This window comes from Cygnus atratus, chromosome 7, assembly GCF_013377495.2.
Source record: "Cygnus atratus isolate AKBS03 ecotype Queensland, Australia chromosome 7, CAtr_DNAZoo_HiC_assembly, whole genome shotgun sequence".
In the NCBI taxonomy this organism is placed as follows: Eukaryota; Metazoa; Chordata; class Aves; order Anseriformes; family Anatidae; genus Cygnus; species Cygnus atratus.
The window spans coordinates 4,343,840-4,367,102 of record NC_066368.1 but is presented as its reverse complement, the minus strand read 5'-3'; the positions used below and the strand labels follow the sequence as shown (position 1 = coordinate 4,367,102).

Here is a 23,263-nt window from a genome sequence, read left to right as displayed (position 1 = left end):
GGCACTCTTAGAAAGGATCCTCTGAGGAACACTTTATTTAGTTGTTCTCCTTTATTGGTGGGTCCGTTGACACCCTAACCAAAAGACAAAACTAAAAATTGCCCAATTTGTTGCTAGGGGCTCATTTTTATCTGTAAATGCCCTTCAGCATCTGCCCTGGGTGTACCTGGCCAGTGCTCACTGCCATGCTGCATTGGACCTTGCTGCAGCACAGTAAAAGGAAGCACAATTTGGTTCCCACTGACGTTTGTTTCCATGACCATGTCTCTAGGGATGTTGCTACATGGCTAGTGAATGCTGCATGCCCCCAGCTCGTGGCTGTGAATTCATCCCTGCTCAGATGTTGGCTTTAGCCCCTGGGATTCAAAGCTGACCCATAATTTTTTGACACGTTTAGCCAGCAGTTCATCATAACCCTGCACAAGGCCAGGAAAAAATCTGCAAGTTCACACACCACAAGGAAACCATTACACATTCGGATATTAAGCTGTTAAGCACGATGCATTTTACCTCCTTTTCATTCACAAGTAACTAGACATTAGTGCCTCTGTCAGCTGTCATCACCCAGAATTTAATACCAGACTAAAAGGGTAGGGTTGTTTTGTTTCATTTTTTTGAAAATTAGGTTAAATGATGCAGAAGGTAAAAAATAAACAAATAAAAATCAGAGCAGATGGCAAGAGAAACAATTAAAAATACAGATACTTTTATCAAATACTAAGACTACTAAATTAACAGTCTCCAAATGGGAGAAGGCTGAAGAAAGGCTATGTCCATATCCAAAAGCTGGGTCTGGAATGAAATTTTCATGTCCATTCAGGTAAAATAAAAATGCAGCAAAAATATATATATATATTAGAAATTAAATGTGTCAGATAACTCCAGAAACACTCTAGTTAAGAGGGGTGCTCTGAGCCTGATAGGATTGATCAACCTTTTACAACTAAATGTCTTTAACTAAATGTTATGAATTTAAATACATTATTAAAATTATCCTAATACTCTGTTATCTACAGAGGTCCCCAGGAAATCTAGTCATGGTGATGCATGCCCAATGCATACAATAACTAAAACTTAACTTTTCTCTGCTGAACAGGCAGTCAGCAAGGAGAGAAAAACTGGAGAATTATAACATTAGAAATATGCTTAGCTGAGACTAATGTTATTAAATATTAACTAAATGCTACTTCAAAATCTTTCAGTTTGGTTACATAATGTATGCTGAAAGCATATCAAGTTTACCAAAATATTCATAAATCTTTCTCTGAACACTGTGTGAAATTAAATTAATTATGCTTAATTGCAAAAATCATACAGAAATGTGCATCTGTCTTTGAATCCTGGTAAAGACTCCAGCACAGAAATGCTTCGCTAGAAGGGAACTGTACATTTCTTGATCAAGACACTAAATACTCCAGGTTTAGCATTGTCTTAATTGTTTACTGCAAGCAGTCAGAGGCTGCCACAGGTCAGGTGGCTTCTCTTTCTGTGGGTGCATGCATGTGTGCACACAGGCAGTGATGGGAAGTGTCACGAGAGAAACCCCCAGGCAATGGTGCTTTTGGAAGGTGGTCTTTTCTGTAATGACATTTGGCTTGCTTGTTTCTCTCCTGCTAGTATATACAAGCAGTTAAAACACTAGAAAATCCACCTTCCAGTTACTTTTCATTGCAGCAATTATTGGAGCTGCCCAGTGGGTGCAGGAGGAGAGGCTTTGTACTATTCTGAAAAGGTGCCACTGAGTTAATTTCTGTATCGAGAGGCCCTTTCCCTATCCTTGAGTGATCCAAACCTGAAATGCTGGCACAATTTTGAAAATATGATAGAATATGCTCAAGTCTGCTTCCTACTCCGGTAACAGGGCACATTTGATCTACCCATCCAAAAGAATATATAAATAAATTAAAAATGAGCTAAAGCACTGCAAAAACAAGCAGGTGATAGAAAACAAAATATAACCCTTTGCCAGGTACTTGGAAAAATGCCACTGGAGTATGATTTAATACACCCATTGGCCATAGTAAATTAGAAGCATTTTACAAATTCCTTTCCCTTTGTAATGGAAAGTCCACTGACCTCTGCTAGTGGGATCAAGAAGGCATCCCAAATAATTGCCTGCACTTGCAATGCAGGGAAAAAAGAGTGTCCAGTACATTTGCCCATCCAATCAATGAACTCTTTTCTGAAGGTTATCTCATAGAGCATAGTCCACATCTAACTGTAACACCATGCAATCAGAGTGAAGCAATAATTACATCTACATCAAAAGAAAATGGAATAATCTTCCATAAAGCTTACTTTCTAAATCAATAATTTCAATTAGCCTGTTAATATTATCAGTTTAGTGCCACCCGTATCCTTTTTCAATAAGATATATTGTACTTCCAAGAGAAAATAAAGGACTTTTTGTGCATTCTTTTTTTGTCCACAGAAAAGAGCGGAGAAATTTTCTCAAACAAATATTATTAAAATACCTTTACACACAATTTTGTCTGCTGTACAGGGTAGCCAAACACATCAGTGTATCAAAGAAAAAGCATGTACCTTACAGCCTAGATCACTTTAAACAAAATTTAAATGAATAAAGATAGTGGCCACAATTCTTCTTCCATTTGGATTATTTTTATATCAAGGCAACTCAGACATTTAAATTGATTAATTTTTTCATTTAAAATGTATAAATGAAAGACAAATGCTGACAAAAGAAAGCCTTCTTTCTCTAAAGTTGTCATTTAACTTTTTTTCTGCACCATAAATTCTGTAGTTTCAAGACCAACATATACATTGTTATCTGTGTAATATAAAAGAAGATAGAACTCCCTCTCCCATCTATAAAGTGATTCACAAACAGTGTCAAATTCAGTACTTCTCCTTAAATAAACAAACAAAAATAATGAAACCATTACTTTTGCTTGTACCAAGAATTTCAGATTGACATTAGCCACAGAAGCTCAGCTCTACACCTCATCCAAACAGCTGTAAGCTTCCCAAGAGTTGCAAGCTGGGTTCTGGAACCTTGCACAGTTATTACCATGCTACCAGGACTCATTTCCATATGCTTGTCCTTTGTTTTTAAACAGTCGATTTTTATTTCACGTAGCAATCCAGTATGCAGAGAGCTGGAGATTAATTTCCTCTTGCATTTGTTTGGTCTCAGGCAGAGTAATATCTTAATTCCATTACCAGAGCAATGCAACCTACCGTTTATGGCAGTCTTCCAAGATAGGGAAGACCAACTGATTACTTTCATTCCCACTATCATTTCCCACTGGTCCCATTTTGAAATATTTAAGGAAGAGTCATTATTGCCTAATTAAGTATCTGCCATCCAATGTTTTCTTTAACAACAGAGACATGGTAGCACTGAAGTAAAATTAATTGTAAACTAAGTTAGATATTCCAAGATTTATTATCTGCTCAGATAAAACATTGAAGAGTTGGAAGTCTCTTATCTAACGCTCGGTGATGCTCTATAACCTGGAATCAGCCAACATATCAATGTGGCATCCTGTACCTCAGCGGCAAGCAATCAGACAGACTCTTGCTAACAACAGGTCTTGCTTGGCCATCTCCTTTCTCATGCTCCTCTCCCTGCTCCATACCCTCTGTGGTTTCTCTAATGACAGAGCTCACAAGCACAGTGATGACCATAAACGACTGTATAGGACCTACACAAACACAGCAGCCAATGGACACTATCCAGCCCCCAACCTGCCAACAACAGTTTTCGGGTATTACCATTAATCCTGTAGTTGCTGGTATCTATTTAAAGCAGTACTTTATTTAGAACCATGACTCCTTGCCAGGCCATTAAATAGGCCTGGAGTTTACTCTGAATATAAACATCTGTGTCTGGGTATAGACTAAGGCTGTACAAACAAGGCAACTATCCATTTGTCCATTTATTTATTTTTTTTAAATACATATAGAACAGCCATTCTCTGGACTGCAATCCACCCATTCAAGTCCTTGTTTCAGCTGGGCCCCACCAGGTTATCTTTTATGACACTTCGCAGAAGGCTCTGCAGCATGTGAAACTCCCCTTCCTGTAGCAGCTGTTCCTCCTCTGGACACAGCTCTGGATCACATCTCCAACACATTCCCATAACATAACAGCCAGAGAAGCACTCTGTGCAACGAGCTACTACTACAGCCTTGTTTAGCTGTGCTGCAATTACTCTGGGTTAGAGCTACATTACCTTTTCATGAGAAAAGGAAGAATGACTTCTCTTTTAACACAGCCTTACTCAGGCTATAGATTTTGGGCAGATACAAGGATATTTGCTCAATACTTCAGAAAAGGTAGGAAGAAGAGGAACAGGTCCAAAAGGAAAGCCATAGTTCTGTTCTCGTCTACGCAGCTATGCCATGGAGAGAAAGAGCTCCCCAAATACCATCCCTTCTGCAATGCACTCCTTGGATTACATCTCTGCTGGTTTTACTCAGAAAAGACTTTAAGTTGTAATGAAGTTCTGTGTGTTTGTTTTTGTTTTTAACCATAAAATTGTTCATTTCCACTGACTTTCTATTTTAAATCTATTTTTACTTTTATTATTATTATTACCTGTGCGAATGTCATGGTTAACACCTTCTACTGAAATAATGGCATTTGGGATTCCCCTTCCATGTACATCTTTCACTATGCCTTTGATGCCCCGATGGACCTAATAGGAGAAATAAATATTACACAGCAATGAGCAGTACCATCATTAGGAAGATACAGCAAATCATTAATTTCTCATGTGAATTAGGTGCATCCTATTCTTGTTTTGGTGCTCATGCTTGTGAATCAATTTACAAATTCTGTTGGGATCCTAGAAACATCAAATTCAAGAAACTAATTAAAAAAGCAAACAAAGGGTTTTTAGGTGCTCTTTTCTGGCAAGCTCTGCAACTTGCCAAATTTTAACAAGCTTTGTTATTTTGTCCTCTGAAATTAAGACAGTCTGGCTGAAATTATATGCCAGCGTTGCTTACAGTTAAGCTTTCTTTCATAAATATCAATAATCATGCAATTTCTATCACTTGAAGCGTTAGTGAAACCTTACTTTGAAAAAGCCTATGAAGTTGGGAAGATGTTATCCCAGTGAATTTGCAGGGGCTGTACGGCACAGACTTCACATTATAGGGACCATTTCTGTTTTTCACATAAGCATAGTTACAGCTGAAATATTTGCACAATGCAGACAGCTTCTCCTTCATGGGGATACAATGTGAGCGTGAAGCCTAAAAACTACATTTGACTTCCTAAAGCCACCCAGCAGTTTGCATAGAAACTTCTGCCAGAGCAGGACAATAATTACAGCCATGTGAGAAATACATCAGAAACCCCAGACTGCTTTGAAAACCTCGGTGACAGCATTAGTACAGCATGAGGGGCAAGGGCTGGGAGATGCTGAAGGCAGCAGCAGGTGGCTCAGCTCCTGCTTTGCATTGCAGCACTGCTCCGCTGGGCCTCAGCCCCAACAAGGCTCAACACAAATGGTCACAGCAACCTCAGGGAAAGCCAGAGCTGCTCCTTAAACTCTCTTTCAGTCTGAAAGGAGTCATCAAGTTACTCAGGAGTTGTTCTTCTGTCAAATACCTGCTCCATAAAAACGATCAGGGATTCCCGGTTGTTCTCCCATTCTTCAGGCAACTCGCTCTCATGGGGATACTTGTCACAGCCCACATAGATGGACAGCTCAAAGCAGTTTGTGTGCAGGTAGCTGAAGTCATTTATGCCTGTCAGAGAGGAGGGATAAAAAAGGAAAAAAAATAAAATCTTTTTTTTAATCTATTAATCAGATCTGGTGATTTTATGCAAAGTAAACAACTTTTTCAAGCACAAACTGAGATTTTATCTAGCTGGCTTAGTCTGCAGATCTGGCAAGGAAAATCTTTTTTTCAGGAATGCTTTGTCTCCTGTAACAAAGCACCAGAGTAACGGCAGAGTAAAGACAGCATCTCCTCTATATGCTTAAAACAGAGGACACAAGACCACAGTGTGACAGCTGGGGTCATTGGTTCACCCCAGCACTGCATCCTCAATTCCTTTGATGCAGAGAGCTGTGCCCTTCTGCCATCATAAAACTTAAAGGAATCAGATATTTAGCAGAAAACAGAATAAAATAAAGAGTAAACTAATTCCAGATAAGGTTTCTAAGATACTGGTGAAGATTGGAGCACACCAGAAAGATGTTAGGAAAGTAGGTCTCTCCCTACAGTAAGAAGCTTGCATTTAATAATAAAAGATTATTTAAACAAATGTTTATTAATGACATTAGGTGTTATTCTTTACAACACCAAAGATCAGCAGGAAATGCATTCATCAAGCGGTTTTGAGTGGAAAGAGTTAAAGAAAATAAAAAAATCCTGTCCTGTCCAATTACCACAGAGCAGTAGCCAAGTATTTAACGAGCCCTCAGTGCCTTCTGGGTGCAGAGCAGGAGGATTATGTAATACAGATGTTACACTTTTCACATTTGTTGATGGAAAAAGCCTAAATATCAGACAGTGGCATATGCTACTCTGCATAACTGTGCTTCCCTTCCATTTGAGGAACAGTCACAGTTATTTTCCCCTCACATACTATATCGCACCCTGATTAGTCTATTGCGAGATGTTTTGCAACACACAGTAATTGATCGGTTTTAATACATTTATTTTAGAAAACGGCTTAATGTTGCCAAGAGCAATTTTCCATGTAGTGTCTGAACAGGCAAATCCAGCCTCAAAAACACTGGAAATAAAATAAAATATTCATATGTTCTGTGTCTTTGTGCAGTTCATCCACTGCAGAAATATTATAATGTCAAATTGCTGAAAAATTTGCATTCATTGCCATCCAGAATACGTGCAGGAAATGGTATGGCTGGCTTTCAAAGGCACTGGGAGATGTGTGATATCTGTGGTGTACCAACTACTCTAGGGACTCTCTGGTGCTGAAAAGGAATCGGAAAAATCCCTTACAAATTTTTGCCATAGCATGAGCAGCAAAAGGTTTATGTGCATGGCCACTGCAAGGCCACGCAACACAGTGGGTGAGGAGAGAGAGGAAAGGCAGCTTCAAGGTCAGCAAAAGCACAGGGCAGCCCATTGCCAACAATATTCAGGTGTGTCACCTTGACATCAGGCATTAAGCAAGCAACTCTTTGGAGAAGAAACTGTTATGCATTGAACTGAAGGGTAAATAAACAGAAAGTTGAGTGACCTACATAACTACATATATACAGTCATGGAAAACCAGAGGAAATGGAATGAAAAAGGTCCATGAGAAATTTGTGTACAAATCTGGGATCATATTTGAACAACCCTTTACATTGCAAGGTACTGTTGATTAACTGTCTGCTGTAAGATTTGTGTATATATATGTGTGCATGTGTATGTATACATGTAAACATTTATATATGTGCCATACAAATCATTCTCTTCCATTTCTCTACGTAGAAAAGGTCTGAAACCATCCTTCAGGTTGGAGGGTGAGCTTGCATGGAAACATTGTGTGAGGTTTAGTCCAAGGTGTAAAGAACAAAGGTAAAAGCAATATTCAAGCATTTTTCTCAAAGACAATCTTGGAAGTCTTATTATAATGGCATAAAGCAGGATATACAATATAATGAGAAACATCCTAACTCAATAAAACAGAACAGATGAACCAAATCCAATATGCAATTGTTACTAAGAAATCAAGATACTATACACCATCTATATTGCACACCATTACCTAATGTAACTTAATGCAATATCTGTCAGTGACATGGCCAGTGCCATCTTTTCTGTATCGATTCATAATTATGTTTCTGTAGCACTTTGGAAAATTAAGCTCATAAATTAGATAATTAAGCAGTCAAGTTGGCATTAAGAATTTGGAGGTTTTTTTTTTTCTTTTTAAAATTTGCAGAAATGCATAGAAATGTATCATTGGACACTGGCCTTATGATCCGAGCAGTTCAATCTTTCTTCCCCCCAAATTCACCCAGCACTTTTTAACCTCCTGAAAAAATATTTGAAAAGTTAATTCTTGGCTCTAGTCCTCAATGGCTGGCCAGCATTAACTGTACGCAGGCCAGTGTAAAAGATGTGTCCAAAACCGAGAAATGTTTATGCAGTGAAACTACCTGCGAGTTACAAACGAGCCAGCTCCAACAAAAATGTGCCTGCACAGCTGCTTTCTTGCATCTGTTTGCCATTAGGGCTGCAGTGGCTCCTATTGCTATTCAAATGGTGGCAGGTACACTGCTTGCTTCTTAATTTCACAGAAAATGTTGTCACTTAGAAGCAGTTTTTGAGTAGAACTGTGATGATTCAGCAGAGTGCCTGTTCAGAGTCTGCTTGAGTGTACACCCATAGAGATAACTGTACCTATCGGGGATAATAATGTGCTTTTAATTGGGCTTTCCTGGAAATTGATGCTCTGTCTGCATTACAGGACACAGCTTCCCCTTTGCACTCTTTGACAGGGAGGCAGGCTTGGGCATACAGCAAATGAGGCAGTCTGTAATTTATTCTGGCAGCAAAAATGCCTGTGGAGCCCAGTCAAAGTTTAAGCACAGGCGGTCCAGGTCTTTTAAAAATAGGACGGGTGCAAACAAGCAGTAGCTTTCTGTGGTATGTCTTTACAACTCAAATGAACGTCAATGGGGGCTGGTCTGCAAATGAATGCCGTTAGCAGAGGCTGAAATCACGGTTTTCTTGTCTGAGGGTTACCAAGGGGGCCCAGGCCCCTCTGGGAGTCTCTGCCTCGGCTCTGGCACTGACTACCTCTGCTGTTCAGCAGCAGCTTTCTGATGACACCTTCTAAGATGGCAAAAGGTTGACAGGTTCCCCCTGCTAAAGGGTTTGGGCTGCATTGTTGTTCCCCCAGCAAACCATATTGAATGTATGGAATCCATATATTAACATATTGCACGTGCAGTTTTGGAAACCTGGGTAGTAAATGTAATGGCTATTGGGTATTAGTGACATGGTCTCTGTCAATCCGCTGATACCTCATGACAGGCTTTCAGATAAGAAAATATTCCTCTTGGAGCACATTTCACCACCTTTACCTCTGCTATGTATAGCGGGCAGTGATGGCATTATCATGTTCAGCACGGTAATGCCACAAGGGATAGCAGTTTCCACAGACACCTACTTCCAGCTACGGTATGCCACGACGCTCCATTAACTGTGCCGTCCTCCTTCTGGAAGTCCTCTGTGTGACACGCTCTCCTCCTCGCATCTGTCATCAGTCGGTGCGTGGAGGCGTAGGAGTACGCAAGCCAGCGAAAGACGTGGTCGTCTGGGGTGGGTGTGTAGTCCTGGGTTTTCCACAGGGACCGCACCATGTCGTAGGGGTACGCCACCACCAGCTCTCCTCCCTGCAGATTGCCACCCAGCACAAAAGGAATTTTTTCCATCCATGCAATTATTGCTCGCGTCTCAACGGCCACCTGTGAGAAAGAGCTTTGTTTCAACCTGTGAATTTTGATAATCTTCTTTGAAAGGTAGACAGGGAGTTGCTTAACATGGAGTGAGTAGCCAGCACAAGACATGTGGCCAAGAAGAAAAGCTTCTGTTAATTGTGGTGCCTGCCAGATTCATCTTCAATTCCAGTGACAATCTACAAAAACTAAAACAACCTTAACATTTGTAATTTGTGCAGAAAGAACAATCTAGAGCAGCTACCAAGAAAGATGTCAGACCATGACACTGTGCCCACTGGCATCAGCTGAAACAAGTGTTCAAAACAAGGGATCTTAAGCATGGAAATAATTCTAAAGCCCTTAGAACTGTCACAGTTAAGTGCCTTCCTACAAAACAGGGGAAGCTCAGACACTATAAATAGTTGTTTAAAATGCCATGCAAAAATAAGTTAAATTTAAACATGGCTAGCATAAGCCACTGTGGTGGTTTTGCATTATGTTATTTTAAACAACATCAAGAAAAAAAAAAGGGAGAAAACTTCATAGTGACTAAGAGCTCATCCATGCAGCAAAGACAGGGAGCAGCCTGGTTCGCAGAGCTGGGCCCTGTTGTGCGTTTCCCTTTCTTTACTGTTTCAGCCTCAAATTTGGCTGTCAAGTCCCCCAGGCTCTCAAAACAGCCCAGGGAAAAGATGATGCTCCAGGAAGCCCTTCCCTTCCCAAGCAGCCTCTGCATGGGACCTAATCATGCTTTTGAGATGCAATTTTATTTCCACTGACTACCAAGAAAGCCTAGAGCCGGTATGCAACCTCACCTACAAGCTGCTCATGTCTTGAGAAGTATAAAGCTCAGTCTTTCAGCCTGCCCTGGGCTTCGTATTCCCCTCTCTCCAGAGCGAGCGTTACTTACAGTGGCATTTTCAGACAGGTACCAGTCAGGAATGGGAATGTGATGGTTTGGAACTTTTCTTTTGCTCTTCTTCTGATCTTCAGACTCCCAAAGCAAAGAGTTTAAATCAGGGAAATTATTGTTGATGTCAATGCCATCCTGAGTCCACCGTCCTAAAGACCAGCCCCCTAATTCTGAACCCTTAGGGGAAAAAAAGAAAAAAAAAAAGAGGAGGAAAGGTCATTCAGAACATGACAACCTGTGGTCCCCCAGGAAAGAGTTTGGGGATGCGGCAAACATAATTCCATACAGAGAAATAGAAAGACAAATTAGTTCTTTAACCGATTTTTTTCTTTTTCCTATTTCATGTGAAACCTTGAATGAGATAAAGCAGAAGCCAGGAAAAATTAAAAAATTACCAGGGGTTAGACAAAATATTCTGTTTTGTTTTCAAGGTTTCTACTGAAGACTACTTTTCCCGAGTTGCACTAGGGATAACATATCCCTTCATGGCTGTGAGTGCAACTTTTGTATTCTGGTCTGCAGCTATAGACTGCCCTGGAAGATTTTCCAGTGCATTTGAATAGAGCCCCTGAATTTTTTCCTTCTGTTGTCTGTCTTCTTCCAGACTGAATTATTACAACGCCTGACACACTGTGCACTTCTTAAAGGTGTACTATTAATTTTCAGCTGCAGAGAAACACAAATTTTCATAGGCTTAAGTTTGGTTTCCCATGAAAAACAGGCTGCATGAACTTTCTATTTTCCATAATGGTGTTCCACTGATCTGTACACCTCAGTAATCTGTAGACCTCAGTATGGTTTGTTCTGGCAGTCTTAGTGCCCCTCCTTTCCATATACTTCCTCATACTAGCCAACATCACATAAAAAAATTGTTTCATGCTTTTTCCCCAGGTAAGATGTTCCAGTGGTTTATTTTTGCTTGCATGATTTTGGTTTTATCTTTTAAGCTTATTTCTTCTGATTGCTTGTAAAATTTGATCCCTGGAAAAAATAAGAATAAATTGCTTGTTTCATTAACCTAACTGAACTAAATAATTCCTCCATATTACCGCTTTATATGCCTTGTCATATCCATCCGGGTTGACTGAGGGAAGAAGGTGAATTCTTGTATCCTCAATGAGGTGGACAATGCGTGGGTTCCCAGCAAGGTATTCCTGACACATGAACTGCATCAACAAAAGGATCAGCTCACGCCCAAGCACTTCATTCCCATGAGCTCCTGCAATGTACCGAAATTCTGGTTCACCTGTCAAACACATAGGACAGAAGTGTAGTCAGAACAGCAAATCAAGGATCTACTTAAAACTCATCGATGTCAATCAGCAATTTTTCACTTAAGACAGGTTAGAGAAATGCCTTAACTGAACAAATGATAGGTGAAAATATATACGAAAAAAATAATTACTTTCTGTACACTTTCTACAACAGGCTCATCAGTATCAGTAATGTCTAAAAGTCACTGTGTAAAAATCTCAACATCCATTTTCCACTAAAAACAAATTTTTAATTACCTGCAGAAAGCTGAAATTGCGATTGTAGATCTTAGATATTCTGATAGTGTAAAAATAACATGAAAAATACCTTGCTGGTAATTCATTTGGACAGACATTAAGGCTCTGAAATGATAATCAGCCAGTAACATTATCTGATTGATCTCTGACTTCACACACTCCTTTTCCTTCACTAATCACAAAACAGGTTCACATATATTTCTCAAGATTATACATTATATATTCTACAATACTTGCACTCAACTACAAAATGTCAGAAATTATTAGGAAAAGTATTAGCTATTCAAAAAAGCATAATTCAATTGTCCTTTGTAAGAATAATACTTGAAAACACCATATACAACAGATCCAAAATGGACAACTTATGACTTGTGCCTGGGTCTACCCTCCCAGCTGCCTGGCCCAAGATGCAGTCTCTGTCCCTACCCTCAGCAGGGGGTGAGAGACTGAGGGACTAAGGTCAGCCCCAAGTCTACTGACAGATGTCGTATGCTCAGCTCCATACCCTACAGCAGAGCAGAGAGACGTCTTAGGAGCATGTTGCAGCACTCTTTCTCGCATGGGGTGGGCACCTACTGAGGTATTCACAGGTATGGTAGAGCACAGTCACCTTTATACCAGCAGCTGACCTAAACAGATCACAGTGAGTTCTTTATTCATCTCCACAGAATGACTGAAGACTGAATGACTTTCTGTTCTGAAGGACTATATTACCATAGGAAATTATACCCCAACACTCACCGGTGAAAGAACACTGTGAAAAATCTCACCTGTCTTTGTTTGCAATGCAAACACTCCTATATAAAAAGGCAAATTCCCATTCAAAACTAAATAAATCCCTAGCACTAAAATTCACTGACTTTTTTTTTAATTGTAAAGAATAAAAGTCATTATCATTAAAGAATTTGATCCCACATTCAAAATGCTTTCTATTTGTGCTCTACCTCCTCTTCCCAATTTAGAAATTCAGCACTGAAGTTCCTCCCACGTACATTTGAAGTCACTGCTGCCACGAATATAATTCCATCAGGGATAATTACTGCAGATACAGAGAATGAGGAGGAAAAAAAACCCTGACACCCTTCAACAGATTTAGTTTTACTAAATCCTAACCAACTTCGTGTTCTCCTGGGTTGTCAGAAATCTCAACAGCATACAGCTTTAGTCCTTGGTGGCTTTTTCCAATATTGTAAATTCTTGTGATATTCGGGCACATTTTATTCACCGTTTTCATCAACTGCCAAAAAAATGACATAGAGTTAGACAGTGCATCATCAATAAATTGACTATTAATTATTTTATTCCAAATTGCTTTTTATCATAAACTCTTCATTTTCTATTTTATTTCTTAGTTGTAAATGCTTCATGTTTAATTTACAAATTATGGCTTTGCTATCACACAACACAATGTTTGTTCAGCTGGAACAAATTGAATACTGTCTGCTGAAACAGCAGAGTGTAGATGGGGTTCCAGATCTTTCTTACGCATTTCCAATATTATCACATAATTAACTAAAATGGGTAAGTCTAACAGGAGTAATAATAAAACAAAACAAAAATTCTCCTACATTACTCCTGTACTACCAAGAGGTAATAAAACACTTGTTCTCAAAACATTACATCCTGGGGGCTGATTAGACACCCCAACACTTCTTCCTACATGCTCTGTGATCAATACAACTAAATGACTCAAGATGACCCAGTGTGTTAATGGCATGGCAATGTGTATACATCACAGGTTCCCACAGACACACCGCCCAGTAAGGATTTCTCTCCCCTTCACCCTATGTGGTGATGACTTCATTCAAAATAAAGAATATCATCCATTTAAACAGCACTGTCCCAGAGAATTCTCATTACACCTGTCACCACCACCGAGACAGAAATCAAGCCCACCCCTGTATTACAATATGAAATTTCATAGGTGTAAAATCATTACTGTAGGCAGTGTTGTTGTGGCCAAAATAGCAAGATAGGTGTTATCTGAATGTCTCCTGTAAACATAGCACAATATACTCCAGGAAAAACTGTTATATCAGATTCTTCTGAATTGATTTACCAGGTTTCAACAAAAAATAATGGCAATACCAACGACCAGTCTGAAGGCATACCTATAGACAAAATCTATTCATCATTTCTACAGATATTGCATGACATAATCAAAACATAATCAAATAGCCATACTGCTTAATAAAGTGCATAAGGAGGAAGGTCATGGTAAGTGGTGTAGTCATGTTTAAATCAATGGAGGTACACAGATGTCATCCAGATAAGGATAACTGCTGTCTAAATCATCCCACAAACAAACAAAACCAATTTTCACTGTGACATTTCAAGTGAACATTAAAATTCACAAACAAGACTGAAAAGATGTGTTCTTACTAAGAAGTTATTGCAAGTAGCTTTAAATGACAAAATTTATCTGTTTTGATTTTTTTTAATGGAAGAGATTAAAGAAAGAAATAAGGACTTTACCGTAAATTGGAACCCTAGGCACTATTAATTAGACAATGTTTCTGTAAACAAGGGTGAATATATTATTGAAGAAGGATTGCAGGAGGATAAAAAAAAACTCTGCTCAAACAATGTTAATATAGAGACAATACTGGATGATAACAAAGCAGATGATTTAAAAAATACATTAATTAGATGTGTCCAATTCCCATGCCACCATTTAGCAAATCAAACTGGAAACACAATTCACATTGGAAAGAACATCATTAAAATTCCTCTCGTAAAAGACTTCACTTCTATTTATAAATCATGCAAAGAGACCAAAGAGATTATTTTTCAGGTTTGTTCATCTTGTACGTTAGTTTTATACATATGAGAAACAATTTCTTTTGTAAACTTAAGCTCAGCACTCATCTGAAAAATGTACCCAGATATTGTTATCATCATTAATGTGCTGATATTATGAGTACCCAGCTATTTCCATGGATTTATTATTATTATTATTATTATTTGTTAATGTTTTGGGTATATGTAAATGGGTATACCTTCATTTGCTGTTCCAGCTAAAACACATACAAGAATCAGAGGAAATTATTTTACATTTTCTAACACGATGTTTAAGAAGTCAAAACCCATTTTTTGGACAGACCACTTTAAATCTCCATGGTCAAGAGCTGCTGCACCTGAACCTGCTCACAATGAACCAAAAATACTATCAATGGATATGGAGCCATGGAGCTCTTAATAGGGCCTCACAGACCATCATTAATCTAAATGCTACTGTGTGTGCATTAGTAGTCATCCTGACAATACGATGAAAAGGATCATTGTTGGACAAGATACCATCTTTTTCTCCACAGAGATAAATATATATATATATATATGTATTTTTTAAACTTTGCCAATGAGTACAAATATTGAATTTAAAAATAGGTCTATTCTATAAGGCTAAAATCTTCTTCCTCTAATGTGTAAATAATGTAACTGTCTCAGCTCCGCGCATACCCATTCCTCTCCTTACTCTTGAGACTGCAGGAAGCTTCCCTCCGGCTGATGCATTCCTGCATCCATGCAGCTCTCCAAGTTTGAAATAGGGAAGTTAAGCTTGTCCTTGCAGAGATCTCTGTGAAATCATTCCACGGTGCAGAAGCTTTTCTTATGTGCCTGGCACTACATAGGCATAGGATATCCACGGCATCGATTAAGGAAAGTGGTTAAGAATATGTTAAATTTCATTCCTAGCAAGAAAAATGCCTAGAACCAAGTTCAAAACACATTATAATCAGTGAAAATATTTGTATTGGCCTCAGTAAACTCCTAACCATCTGTTTAATTTCAAACATGTGACTAATTTCCTAAGTTGAATGAAGAACTTTCCTGAATCAGGGCCTATGCAGTGGGCTTTATGTCAGCCCTTTTGTTGACAGTGCAGATATGGTAAGGTAGCTACGTGCTTATATAGAAATACAAAATGGGAAACTAACATATTTTGTATTTGCTTTTCTCGTGCCCATTTCCTACAAGCAGCACAATAGGTCACCTGAAATGTCAGTGTTTTCACATATACAAACTGTCAAAGACAACTGAAGATAATAGTCCATCAGGGCTTTATTAACAACCAGCAGGATTGTAAAACATTTCCAGAGTTATGCTCACTGGCAGCTCTTATCGGACAGCTCCTGTTTGTTGTCATTACCTATTATTTATCCTATTAGCACTTTGGAAAGACTGCAAGCATTCTTTGAAGCACCCCTGCAAAACTGATGTCTGAAGGTCCAATCATTCAGTTTTGAATAAAAGGTTTATTGATTGTAGGTCTGAGTGCTATCTAAACTTAGAGGAGGCAAAATGGCTCTCCTATCAATGACTTTCAGTTTAGGGCTATTCTTTATCCTCTATGGAGATCTTTTGGCTATCTGAGTCCTGCAACAGAGCAAGTACAAAAAACTCTGCATTCTTTGTCCTGCTTAGGGTCAAACCAGAAATTGCCTCCTCTTTGAGCTCAGAGTTAGAGACAGTCAATCTGGTCTTGCATGCAACCCAAGATGTTTCCTGGGTTTTGCTCTAGTCATCTAGATTTCATTGCTTCACCCTCAGATATGTTCATAAAGTAATACATAAAGCTCAAGTTAGAACTTTCTGCATTATCATTGCATCACTTCCATAAAACACTCTTGCCATGAAGACCAACATGACTTTAGGAGTGCTTGTAGTCTGACTTTTCCCAAAGGTAAGAATCATGTCCAGTTAACTAGATATAAAATAAGCGCTCTTATTTCCTAAGGCAGGTATGACAGGGTTTAGATACTTCATTCTGTTACAAAGACAAGGTTGAAGCTTCAGACCAGATTCAGATTCACCTTCTTCTGAAGTTCAAAGCTATTTTAGAATAGGTACTCCTAATACAGAAAAAATATATTACTTTCAGATACTTTCACAGGATTCCCTCATACCTTCAATTTAATCAGGTGTTTCATTTTATTAGAAGGGATGGGTTTTCCATTCTTTCATACAACTGATTTGAGTATACACAGGCAAAAGATGTACTCAAATGTCCATCTCAAACTATTTCCAGTGATATCCATCAGCCATTTTAAAACCTTTCTATACAGTATAAGTACATGGTGTATATACTTCTTGGACTACAAAATAATCCCTACTTCTGAGTATAGGATACGGTGAGTGTTCCTATTGACTGAAAGAAGATTCCTGAGGGCTCTTTTGAAAGAAAAATTTGGTACTATAAATTTCATCTTCCTAAACAGAGAGTTCTATTAAAATAACCTGACACTGAGAAAATTCCTCCCTCCCACAAATACTTGACATATTGTAATGCAATGCTTCCAAAACATGGCCCAGGGAACACTCTCCTCCTCCTTCCTCAATATTTATGATAAATAACTTCAAAGAACAGTGCTTTTCTGAGATGATTGGCAGTGAAGCAGCTAATAAAACTGATAACAACACTGTGTTACCAAAAAAAATGGAGTTAACGCTGGAAATTGACAGTTACCGTTCTATTTTACACTCAGGAAAGAAATTATTAAGTTCTGCAGTTATCACTAAAAAGCAGTTTAGATGATATAAGACTTATTGCAACCCAGCCCACAATCTTCTGCCTACAAGCAGCAGAACCCAATTAGAATCCAATCAGTTCTAAATACACTGTTTTACCCACAGAAACACAGACTACAATGAGAACACAATGATAGGTCACAACTGACCAGCTCTTGACCACAGCTGAAAATTTTCTACTTGTATGAAAACTGGAAAAACATCCTGTTTTAAAGCTACGTTTTTTTCCAAAGATCTTTCTAACCTGACCAACCTGTCTTTCTGCAAAGAGAATCTAAAATACCCTTTACTTTATTGTTCTTGGCAGTAATTATGCCAATTGAGTTTCTACTTGTCTAATCTTTGTGCTAAGAAATACAGGCCATGAAATCTCTACTGAAATAAGCGTGTGACTCAGTACACAATTGCTCAATAAAAATGAACGGTGATTCACGCAGTATAAATATACTGAAAATTCAGCACACAGCAAATGATTCACACACTTCAAGTCCAAACATATTATCTTTATATTTGAAGAGAAAGCAGGCAGAAACATTTCCTTAGCGCAACCCACACCTATTCCTGTGGTGATATGAAGCAAGATTAAAAAAACAACACCACAACAAAAACAAGAACAAAGATTGCTTATTTGAAGTTAAAGAAACAAGATTAACAGTGCTGGTAGATTTAAAATCATACCAACAGGATTTATTTTATTTTTTCCTCCTTAAGATTTCTGGTCAACAAAAGATTTTCAATGGAGAGTTTCCAATTCCGAAAAAGAAAATTTTCCAATTTCCATTGGAGATTTTCACTATTCTGAACACAGAATTTTACTCTTTATAATTTTTTGTAGTTATCCCGAACAGTTGAAAGATACAAGAATTCTGATGGCTAGGTCAAGGTCAAACTAGAAAGGAGAAATAACTGTAACATTCACCACTCAAATATACATTGAAGCAAAATAGTGGAACATATTTTGGAAATACTCTATTGTCAAGTATGTAGACTCTACCTACCTGCCTCATTTCCTTGTAGTTGTGATGCTTGAAGTCAAGATTATCTGTGGTTGTCATTTCATTTCTTCTGTGGTAATAATTATTTGGGTCTATGATGAGAAATAAAAGAATTTTCATGTACTTTTTAGCCATTTCAGATATAAAGATTCTTAACAATAACATATGCATAGAACATGGAAATCTGAGTTCCACAGTTGTATACAGCATTTCAAAAACAAAGCTCAAAGAAACAACACACTTGAAATAATTCTTGTTTCAGCACAAATCAATCCGTATTGATTCAAACAGAAGCAAAGAGGCAACAGGCATCAGCTTGCTAGACAGCTACTCTGCTAAACTTCAACAGAAAAGCAAAAGGGCATCCTCAGACTACAGAGGAGGGCAAAAGACAGGCAAATCATGAGTCAGATGCAAGGTAAGAGTGGGGAAAAAAATCACATCAGAGGAGAAAGCTCCAGTAAATGTTTTGTGTCCACTTGATTAATATTCTATTATGAAGAATGGGATTGCTTGATGAGTAGTTTCTGTCTACGCATCTCTTAGAGAGAGAAACCACTGCACAAATTACATATTTCTAATTGTTTTCCTAAAAATTTTTATGGTAGTTTAATTCCTTTTTACTTTACAATGAACACAATTGGTTCATATGTTTTGTAACATCAAAGGTGTATACACGGCTTGAACAAAAACAGTTTTTTGTCCTGGACTTTTCAGGTGAGTGCTTTGGCCATTCACCTGGAAAAACAAAAACAAAATACAGGCTAAGACTGTCATTACTTTGCTTTATATTTCCTGATATATGTTCCCAGTTAATTTATTATGATTTTAGAGATAAACAAAGCTTTTTAGAAAACAAAATAATTCCTTAATTTGTTCTATTCAGAATGTCTGGAAATCTGTGTAATTTTTTGTCAAATCAGTGGTTGTCAGGCTCGTATGATAAATCATTTTCTTTCCCACAGTCATGTTGATTTCATTTAAAATTATTGAAAAAGCCAAGTATTAAAAGCTAAATATCATTCTATCTTGTTTCAAGATAGCCAAAAGACACCACCTCTAGAGAAAAGTATTTTTTTTTCCTTTTTTTTTTTTAAATAAAAATCAGTACCAACTAGCAGTTGTGATTTTGGGGAGGGGAAAGGGAGAGCATAAGTATTAGTAGGAGGAATAATGGTGTTTATTTCCTGCAACCACTAATACTTCATGAAATTATGGAAAACTACCTAAAATACATTACAGCTTAACATATTTAAGTTTCATGTTTCTGATGTTAGAATGGCTAAATTCTCAAAACTCTTCTCCCCATATAATTCTAAGTGGGTTTGTTCTGCATTTTTCTTATGTGTAAAGAAAACAAAATTTGAAGTATTTTAGTTATTTATGAAATAAATAATATTAAGCTTTAACCTGGCCCATGTTGCCACATTTATTTTCCATTTCCATGACTCTTTCCTTCTATTCAGAGTCTACAGCAGAAACACTAGATGATCAATTGAATGCTGATCTACAAATAGGACTGAAAAAAGGCAAAAAAATCAACTTTTTTTTTCCATGTGCTCTGTCATTTCTAGTGAGAAAGTACTATATAGCAAACTAACAGGAAAATTATTTAAATTAGAGCCTAACCAGATGAGGAAACAAGATTACTTTGCTTATGAAGACAAAGTTTTGAAGAATCAAGAGGGTGAAGTTTCAGGCAGTGCACCTGCACCTTTAAGTCTTCTTTCCAGCCTAACTGCATGCTAAAGCATGCAAGTCCACCCACAACAGCAATGCTGCTGTAACCCTGCAGATGACTCTTAAAGGTTAGCCCATGTTAATTCACAGAAATTACTTATTAACATATCCATGACTAAAAAATAGAGCATTAAAACACCTCTTCTAGAAAGACACAATGTGTTTAATGCTGTATGGAATATCTTCACTATTGTAAAAGTCTCTGTTGTAAAAATATAGAAAGAAACATCAAAAAATTGCCAGGACGTTGAAGGCTTTCTCTATCACCACAAGCCAAAGTATACAGCAGCTGATTTTTTCCTAATACTTTAATCCCATTCCTTCAAAGTCTGGCACTTTTTCCATACATCAGAAATTAATATCATGGGAATGACTGAATAGTGCAGAGTTGGTGAAAAGTCAAGAAATTGAAAAAAAACATACATTGAGAATGATTGCATCTCTAGACCTTCCTCAAAAAACTTGCACAATTTGACAGCTCCCTAGAGAGTTAACACTCATATTTTGCCAGGCTCTACTTTTTGAGTTGACTTGGATTACTGGATTTCTGCTGTAGCAGGAATACAGATCAGAAAGTTAGAGGCTAAAATGTAGAAATGCATAAAATCTCACGCACAGTTTCCTAGGCCCAACTTGGCAAAATTATATTTTGTAAAACAAAATAAAAGACCAAGAACCTCAAACCACAGAAGATTTTGAATTGAAATATGCTCATTTATTCAGGACACCACCTCAGACAGCCTCTCTTTCTTCCAAAGAGGAAAGATTTTGCAAAACCGTGGCACTCCTGTTTATACAGAGGAATATATTAGTATTTTCTTCCACTAGTCTATCTTTATATTACCAATAGAATTAAAGTTTACAGGTAAAGGTAGTTTGATTCTTTCACACCTTAATTCTTTGTAAATATGGACAAGTAACTCAGAAGATTTCTCAATCTGCATTTCCATGAAAGCAAGAGGCCAGCTCAGAAATTCCCAACGCCAAGTCCAGCATGTCAGCTCTGGGCCTTGCCCATAAATTTAACCCAGTACCAGAGCAGACTGATTCCTCAGCAGCTTGACACATAGACGGGATTTTCTGTTGTATTTTAGCTCTCCACAGCACCTCACAACTATATATTACATATAGCGTGAGGTATAGTCAAATACCTCAAAACTAATTCCAGTTAAACATATTGCATGATGACAATATGCAAGGTAAAAAACAAACCCTTAACCTGTTGTAGATGTTTGTTAAAAGCTTTCTAGCATCATCTAATCTTTCTAATGAGTTCCTACGTTTTTATTCTAATAATAAGGGAAACTGAGCACTGGCAATACTCTAAAATAGTAAACGATTTAGAAATTAAATACAAAATATCCTTTTAAAGATGACCACTACAGACTGGGAGATATTACATACCTGTCATGATGACTATGTAGAAACATAATACATTGGCCTTCCCCAGTAACATTATTTAATTTGGTCTCATTTTTATTCAGTCTTTGCTCAGAAAAACTTAAAAGTTTTAAATTGTACAGGATTAAGTTTTATCTTTATAACTATAAAAGCAGAACACAAGGACAGACTGTCACTCTAAGCAAAACTTTACACTCAAAAATAATGCACTGAGTTTAGCGCTGCTAAATGAACAATCACTTATAACCAAAGAAAATTGAAGAGTTTTACATAGTGAGCTCATGCCTAGACTTAACCACGTAGCTTGGCAGAAAGAGGCAAGCAATGAAAATAGGACTGAATGATGCATCCACTGCAAAACACAGTACTCCATTACAGAGTTAAAGTTGGTCTTTTATCTTGGGTTGAAAGTGATGGCATAATCGTATCAGTGACAGTCTTCCATATAAGAATTATTAAAAATTAAATTTTATCACAAATTTATTCCATTAAAAGAATTGCCTATTGCCTTGAATACTCTACAGTATAAATAAATGCATGAAGAGTTCAGCTAATTTTCTCTCTCCTATCTTCTGGGTACTTTTGATCATATGCATTTTCTTTTTGTTTTTTCTTAGGTTTGAAAAAGAGCAGGCAAGGAAAGTACATCCATCCCTCTGAGGCAATTGCAGTAGATTGTGTGTGTCAGTCTACATCTGTGTAAACTCTACCATCTTTGGAAACTGGAGAGAGAATTAAATGTGGGTGCTTTTGTCCACCTTTTTTCCCCAACAAGTAATGGCAGCACTGACCCTCCACTACAGGTAGGATTTGCTGGCATCTTTCCTCTGCAGCTAAATGCTTTTCCATTGGCGAAACAGCAAATCACTTCTGTTGCCTGAAAGATGGTACTGACAGAATTCAATAACAGCTTTTGTTTTTGTACAGCTACTGTATTAGTCCAGAAAAGGCTGTTTGTCAAAACCAGCCTACAGTACAGCAAAAATGTATTATGAATAATATATAAGCTTTTCACTGATAAAAATGACAATCATTTTAGAAATACCGATTATCCAATCGGTAATATCTCTGTACAGATTGTATAAATAATGTTTTCTCACTTTTTGTCCAATGTTTGGGTTATGTAGCGCACACACCAGTTTTTATTAACACTGTCCTACTACAGGAACAGGTCCTAGTTGGCTCTAACCACTTTCATGGCCTTCTGCCAATGCTAACAAGCTTTCCTAGAATATTAATATCTTATTCAGGTTTCTTTTTTGTCTGTTATTTCTTTCTTCCTTTCCCCTGTGAGCCTGCATGATGGAAAGCTGATACACAGTACAAACTGAATGCAAACCATTTAACGTATTCAGGAATTAATAAAGACAAAGCCTTACACTACAAGTTAAAAAGACATGAAGTGAGATTCAACCATGAAAGATTTCCAGAACTCTCTTCTTTCTTTACAATTTTTTTTTTTTTTTTTTTACACTTTTTTTTTCCTTGATGTAGTCCCCTATGCAGTTTCTGCCCTTGCTGCCATTGCCCCAGGAGGGCACAGTGTACAGTAGCTCTAAAATCTGACCAAGCTGCTCTTCTTGACAACTTGTTTTCTTGCATGTCCATGTTCAGGTGCAGATCTGGTCACAAATATATCAGATATTCAAGAAAACTAAGTATAGCATAACTTCTTTCATGGATCATTGGGCTTTTGAAAGAATAGGGTTGTGAGAACTGATAAGAGTTCCACTCACTGGCTTTGTTGAATTTGATTTTGCCTAGTTTTGTGTGGGAAGCCTCTGTCAG

The 23,263-nt window shown here is 37.7% G+C and overlaps 1 protein-coding gene across 1 annotated transcript in view; it reads right to left on the bottom strand.

Annotated features, from left to right (window-relative positions):
• Window positions 1-23,263, bottom strand: part of CPXM2 (carboxypeptidase X, M14 family member 2) — a 76,967-nt gene that overhangs the window by 6,484 nt on the left and 47,220 nt on the right. The window contains exons 6-12 of the mRNA XM_035547834.2: window positions 18,338-18,426; window positions 12,924-13,047; window positions 11,349-11,545; window positions 10,297-10,476; window positions 9,116-9,413; window positions 5,585-5,724; window positions 4,565-4,664 (exon numbers count right to left, since the gene is read on the bottom strand). Of these exons, the coding sequence (XP_035403727.1) occupies window positions 4,565-4,664; window positions 5,585-5,724; window positions 9,116-9,413; window positions 10,297-10,476; window positions 11,349-11,545; window positions 12,924-13,047; window positions 18,338-18,426 (1,128 nt within the window). The remainder of the gene's footprint in view (window positions 1-4,564; window positions 4,665-5,584; window positions 5,725-9,115; window positions 9,414-10,296; window positions 10,477-11,348; window positions 11,546-12,923; window positions 13,048-18,337; window positions 18,427-23,263) is intronic.